At 37.0% G+C, this 7294-nt stretch overlaps 1 protein-coding gene across 1 annotated transcript in view; it reads left to right on the top strand.

The window, feature by feature from the left end:
• Positions 1-5371: 5371 nt before the first annotated feature.
• The window catches only part of LOC145300203 (vacuolar ATPase assembly protein VMA22-like), a 32383-nt gene continuing 30460 nt past the window's right edge, over positions 5372-7294 (top strand). The window contains exon 1 of the mRNA XM_080144464.1: positions 5372-5411. Within this exon, the coding sequence (XP_080000590.1) occupies positions 5387-5411 (25 nt within the window). The 5' untranslated portion in view covers positions 5372-5386. The remainder of the gene's footprint in view (positions 5412-7294) is intronic.

Raw genomic sequence — 7294 nt, 5'->3', positions numbered from 1 at the left:
AACCATATCCTAAATATCGGCCTCATATAAATTAATTATGTATCGACATGTCCATCATTTTTTTAAATAACTTTAAATAACCTTTTGTCCCCCAGGAAGTCAATTGTTTGATCTTAAAAGGAGTTATGGCTCTAGCAACATCAACTATGTTCCTCCACAAGGCAGCCTTTGAAGTAAATTGCTCTCCTTCCTCATAAACTTCTCCTTTTGAATATTGACTAGAGATTCAATGGGGTTAAGGTCTGGAGAACACGGTGGACGGGTCATGGGAGTTTCCCCAATGAATTCCATAGATTCAATGAAAGATGCAATCGCCCCAAGCAGAATGGGATGGTACATTGTCATGTATACAAATCATCTGAAAGCGACATGACAATGGTAAATCATCTAGCCATGTCGACAAATGATTATTCAAAAAGGCCGTGTGCGCATTGCTGGTAAGCTTTACACCCTCCGTCGCTCGGAATGGTCCAACAAATTTATCCCCAATAATTCCCGGCCAAAACATAATGCCTTCACCTCCTTGTTGGCGACGAATTCTGTAACGGGTCAGTTTAGTTCGGGTTTCAAACTTTGGTCCATCTATCCGGGCTGTCAAGAGTAGCATGGGCCTAATCCCTAAATAGGACATGTTGGAAATCTATTTTCATGTAATTCTGTGTCCAAGCTATTCGTTTTTCCCTACGTTGTTTGCTCAATGGAGGCATTGGAAGAGGTTTGATGTTCCTTGCAATCTCATTCAACACATTGTATCGGGCATGCCTGGATCTTGGAGCTACTTCAGCTTTTGCAAAAACAAAAGCACTGGTGCTATTTGTGTTTCGGTTGCCTCCCCTACGAATTTTCCGAATATCACGACCTAAAAGGTTTCTCCAGATGCCCTTATTTTTCTGGAGTTGGTGTTCGAGTTGTTCAAGAATGCAGCAAAGGTTTTTGGATCCCATTCCAGCTCCGTGGCTAAATTTTTGATGGACAATTCTTCTGCGAGTCCAGCAACTATCCTTTGCTTTATTCGCTTGATTTTTTAGCATTGTAAGAGATCTGCCATAAAGCTATGGACAGTAAAATTTCTTTGATAATAAATAAAATGCCACAACTTCGTGAATATCGCATGAATTTGAATAACATTTTGGGAAATAACTAAACTTAAAGCAACCCTTTGATGCTAAAATTTTCATTTTTTTTGTGACGTATATTTAGGGAAATATTGATATTTTACTAATCTGCAATAAAGCGATTGACACAGTTTAAATTGTTATCCCAAAAAACATAAAAAGTCCACAAACTCGTTTTGGCCAATTAAAAATTGAAGTTCCATGAGATGACCGAAAAGTTGAATATATTACCATTTGCCAAACACATTTGTCAATAAGAAAACTGTGTTCAAATTGGATGCCGCTTTTGCTCACGGTTGATAAAAACGTATTGATGATTTAAAATGTTGTTTGCAACTATTTCGATGAAACAAAAAAGGAGTTGTTTGCATCAATAATGTGATGAGGATGAGTGTTAAACAAGTGAAAGCTGGCCAAAGACACAAACATCAGCAGGTAAGGTTTTGGTCTTTATATTTTGGAATGTGTAAGATATTTTGTTGATTGATTTGTTTAAAAAAAGATGAACCATAAATAACGAATATTATATCGCATTATTGGCATGTTTGATGGAAGAAATCACCAAATATTGCCATAAATGAAGAAAAAAAATGCTCCTTTACCAATACAAGGCACTGTGTAACAATTTGATTCCAACAATGGCAATGAAGAGTACATTGAATTGCTTCTGCACCCACTCTATTTTCCGATTTACATCCTCCCCCACCCTCTCAGTTACTATTAGCTGTTTACTGCTATCACAGGAGGAAGCTGTGGACCATGCGACATCAGCTTACAGCAAAGATATCTTTGTTAACGAAGACATTGTGCCCACATCTTGAGTCCGGGAACATTTAGCTCGATTCAGACAAAAATTCAAGGACCCGAAACGACTTGGAGACGGTACACATGTGCTGGGGCTGACAGTATTAAGAGAGCACGGTGTCCTGCACTGGAAACAAGGGAATGCAACCCCGGAAATTCCCAATATCATAACACAATGGACTGTATTTTCCTTGTGTAGAAAGCTTGTGGCATGCGGAGTAATAAAGAGAAGAACTTGTTCAATCACAAACAGCTGGAATGACAAGGTTACAGACTCTCTACTCTGGCATATGATGTGTAAGACTGTGGATGCAGTAAAGCGGAACAGTCCAGCTTATGGGGACTGGTGCGTGAACAGTCAGAAACTGAATGTATGGGTCGATGCCTGCGCGCTAGCAACCGGAGTGGCATTAGAAAGAGATGGAACTGTGGTGAAGGACGCTTGTTGGCTGCAACCTGAGAATAATGCGCAGCATATTAATCTGACTAAATTGAATGCCATGTTGAGAGGAATTGGCTTGTCACTCCAGTTACACATAAAGACCGACTCAGCACACAACTGGGTGTCAGACACTCTCAGTGGAAAAGCATGCGTTCACACCAAGATTGCTAGTGAGATGCTTATTAGAAGACGACTGAATACCCTCCAAGAATTAATGAAAGATATGTGTCAATTCACAACATGGCCGATCAATGTCACATCTACTGAGAGCTCATATTCCTTCACCAATTTTTTAAAGGTAATCAGTCGTCTTCTAATGAGCACCTCACTGAAAGCCTTGGTGTGAACTCACGCTTTCCCACTGAGAGTGTTTGACATGTAGTTGTGTACACATGCAGAGTTGATCTTTATATGTGACACCTTGGTCTGCCACAGGAACGTTTTTCTTTTTTTGGTCTTTTTGTTTCTAAAAGTGTGGCCACAGTTTTAAATTTGGCCTTTTTTTGGCCTTTTATTTTGAAAAGTTTGGCTTTAAACATTTATTTTTGTCTGGCAACCCTGTTTTAGATTAGAACATTACTCTTATCCCCGTGATATCTATTCCATTTCAAATGCCTTGGAAATATGTTCAAAAGACAGAGCAGGGCCAAGTTCCGATTGATATGATAAAACTAGCCACTGCTGAATTCGTTGCTGGTGATCTTCTACGAGAAGTATCATGGAACTTCAGCATCAACCGTGCCATACTGCACCGCTTCATTGTGAAGTAAAGAGAAAAACAGATAAACTGTCAAAATGAAAATGTGTGTTCCACTGCACATAGCATACTTATGCAATCAAGTGTAGAGAAATGTCAGGCACTTGCCACTGAGTTTACAAAAAAGGAAAAGGGAAAATAAGGCTTGTAGAGATTGGTTTTACTCATTTAAAGGTAGGCACAAATTAGTCATTAGAGCAGCAGAATCTACATCTCTTGCCCAGATGATTGCTTTTAATTGCCACAATACAGACCAGTTCTACAAGAATTTGGCAACAGATATATAGACAGATTCAATTTCTCTGCAAGTGATTCTTAGAATCTCAATGAAATCGGCTGGAATGGTTGTCACAGAGAAAGAAAAAAATCAAGTTAGATATCTGACCAGTGCAGAATGGGATATTGTGTGAATGCCGTAAGGAACGTGATTCCACCAATTTTTAATGTTTCCACAGGTGAAGTTTTGGGAATATTTCTTGAATGGTGCCCATGTTGGCTCTATTGGAAGAGCGTCTCACTGGTTGGTTGAATGAATGCCTGTTTGTAGATTATATGCTAGATTTAATTCAACACGAAAGAAAGAACAGTGCTGCTAATTCTGGATAATGTGGAAGCACATATCACGATCAAGACAATTGATCTTGCACGTGAGAATGGCGTCGTTCTGTTCACCCACCCAACTCCCACACACACACAGATTACAATGTCTTGAAAGAGTCGTCTATGGTTCATTTAAGAAAGCCTACAATTTGGCAATGAACAGATGGATTCATTCTCATCCTGGGAGAACAGTTACCGTTTATGACATTCCCACTATTGTTTCTGAAGCTCAGACTTGTGCCATGCCACAACGCAATATCAAGGCAGGATTTGCAGCCACTACAACATGGATATATTCATGGATGCTGATTTTGCCTCAACTGACCGTCAAAATCCTGAAGTAAATACAGATGTTACAGATTTGTATCTAATACGTGGTCCAATCTCGGGTGCTATGGGTCCAATCAAGGAGCGAAGTCCCACCCCTATACAGTTGAGATCCCTAGATGTAAGAAAGCCTTTTACTCTAATAGCTTCTTCCCCAGAACTGCAGGACTTTGGAATTCTCTTCCGGTTTCCTGCTTCCCCAACTGTACTGACATGCAGAAGTTCAAGTGTAATGTAAACAAACATCTTGCTGGTAAACTCTCTACATAGTACCCCTGCAACTTAGGTCCCTGATAGTAGCCCCCTATATCAAAGTGGCAACGTGCCTTGTTTGGGGTGAAAATGTAATTAAAAAATTTTTTTTTTTTAAGACCTAGTTCTCGTGGCGTGTCATAACCACTAGAACTTTCTTGTAACCACTGGTCGTAATTTCGCAACCAAAACCATTGGTTACAGCCACGTGGGGACGAGAAACACAAAATGACACGAGAAGAATCAACATAATTGTTATTGATATAGAGAAGAATGTATCATTTTATTTATTGGTCATAACTTCAAGTACAGTTAGTCATTTGATGTTGTTTTGAATGAAATTCTTTTAACTTTGTCATTCATAGATAACCCTTTTATTGAGCAATCCCAACTTCAAAGACATTTCACCATTTGATGTAATGCTTTAGTGCACTTTTACTTAGCAAACTTTTGTAGATAACTAAACACTATGATACACACTTATTATTTCGGTTACACATAAAGATAACATTTTTTATTAGTTAGTAATTATCCAACTTTTATCTTTTATTTCACAATCAGTTATAAAAATGAAACTTGTCATAAACACTGGTAGATAAAACGTGATTTTTTTAAAAATTAACTTTTATTTGAATCTTTTCGTCATTTCACAATTTATATTATAACTAGCGAGACTCGTGTTCTGGCGTTGTCCAGGAAAGTATATTTCATTACGAAATTCTATGCCTTAATATTTACCTATGGAAGTGATTGGATTTTGTAACAAACGCATTTCAGGTGAAAACATTATAACGTATTCAAGTGTCATGTCGAAATTAGTATAGATTCCAAAGATTATTTTTAAAAAATGATCCAGTAGAAGATGTGCTAGATCTAGTTGTTACAAAAAGATCACGCATGATAACAGTCCGAAATTTTGTATTTTGAACTGACAGATTGTCAAATTGATCGATTGCAGTTACTTCCCCTGGATTTTGAGAACTCTTCCACATTAAAACATATGATAAAACTATGAATTGATAAACTCGATAACTTTTATTTTTACTTATAATTATTTTTCTACTGGATTATTTTTTCGTAATTTTTGGAATGTATAATAATTCTGACGTGACACGTAAGTACCTAATAATGTTTTCATCTGAAATATGTTTGTTTCAAAATCCTCTATTCTACACAAGCAGTTTTTTTTTTTAGTTTTTTTAAGAGCGGGATTTATTGTTTGCTTGTTCTCAAACAAGCAAACAATAAATCCCGCTCTTAAAAAAAACTAAAAAAAAACTGCTTAACTACGTTAAAAATAATTCTTAATGAAAGTATTGTTTTGAGAATGTAGCCAATACATATTCCCAGAGATTTTTTTATCTCCCGTTCGAGAAGAAATCCTTCTTTACTGAGGTAATTTGTAGGGTGTTTGAAGAACAGGATTTTCCACAGATCGTGATATTAGCGTCTAATTCAAAGTAAAAGTGAAGAAATATTTTGGAAAAATTGTTAACAAATATTTTAAAAGGAACCAAAATTTACAGTAAAGAAAATTACCTCAATTAGGGATTAAAAAATGTTTCTCCTGTTTGTTTTACAAAAACAGTATCTATTTCCTTCCCGTTTTCGGGAAGATGTGACAAAGTGGGAAGGGGGGATTAAAAAGCCAACGCCGGAGAGTCAGAGCCCTCTGGCGTACAAAAAATGCCTGAGCAGCCCCGTCGTAATTCCCGGTGTTGGGGCGCCATAAGTCATTAACTATAAACTACTCTTCTCAATAATAGGAAGTAAAGCCTGGAAATGTCGATCTCCTAAGACTCTACAGAACAAGATCTCACACAGTAGAAAAAAAGATGGCCATCAAATATCTAAGAATCTGTCGGACTGATTGCTAGAGACATATCCTCAACTTGCTATGAAAACCTCTGCTCCCTGACTATCTATTTATTTGCCAGAGATGCTCTCATTTAATTCCAGGCATAAACAACCTATTTTAATATCATCTCATTTGACCTCTCTTTAACTTAGAAACGGGTTAACTAGAAATGACCTCTCTCTCTCTCTCTCTCTCTCTCTCTCTCTCTCTCTCTCTTTCTCTCCCCCCCTCTCTCTCTCTCTCTCTCTCTCTCTCTCTCTCTCTGTCCGGTTCCATGAAATACAATAACAGGATGAAAAGAGAGTAATTTTCTAGTTTGAAAATAAGCAATAGTTTGAAAAAGGGAAAAGTTTAAACAAATAATGAACAAATACTAACAGACATGTTTGTTTGAATGCAGCAGCAACCATGACTGTTGGCGATTGTGAATCTATCGATTTATCTATATTACAGAGTCTTGTGGATAAATATGACAATTCTTTGATATTATTTCGTTTCAGAAACATTTGGCGTATTTAATGATGATGAAGTACCGTGGATAGCTATTTTCATGTATAATTGGCAGATTTCACAGCCGTAAACCATATTTTATTTTATTTTTTTTAAGTTTTCATTATTTTGTTCTCGCTGGGGATGGCGTATTTTACCTCATGACAGACGTTCACTCATGCATTCCAACCGAGAGGTCTTTTTTTAAGATTTTAACCTTAACTTTAAGTACAATTGTTTGTATCTTTCTTGTGCTTGCTTTACCAAGTATATTTGCCAGGTAGTTTTTAAAATTATTTTTCATGAGTCCAGTTGCTTCTATACTTACTGGAATAGTGGAGATCTTCCTAAGATTCCAATTTCTTTTCATATCGTACATAAGACCTTGGCATTTCGTTATCTTCTCACTCTCAGCTCTGTTTACTCCCAACATCATTGGGGAAACTAACAATTACTCATCGCCAAGCCAACAGAGAATCACCTCACAAAAGATAAGAAACTTTTAGTAGATTAGAAATTGATATACGAGCATAAGAAGAAAGAACTAAATGTTTTCTTTCTCTGTTCGTTCAGCTTACTCTTTCCTCTTCTTTCTTTTTCACTTCTTTCTTTCTCCTTGAAGAGGGAATCACTACTAAAGTCGTTTGTTT

The sequence above is a fragment of the Euprymna scolopes genome, chromosome 2 (genome assembly GCF_053919585.1).
Source record: "Euprymna scolopes isolate OS-2025 chromosome 2, ASM5391958v1, whole genome shotgun sequence".
Classification (NCBI taxonomy): domain Eukaryota; kingdom Metazoa; phylum Mollusca; class Cephalopoda; order Sepiida; family Sepiolidae; genus Euprymna; species Euprymna scolopes.
The sequence above is the reverse complement of the archived record's forward strand: the minus strand, read 5'-3'. Positions and strand labels throughout refer to the sequence as shown.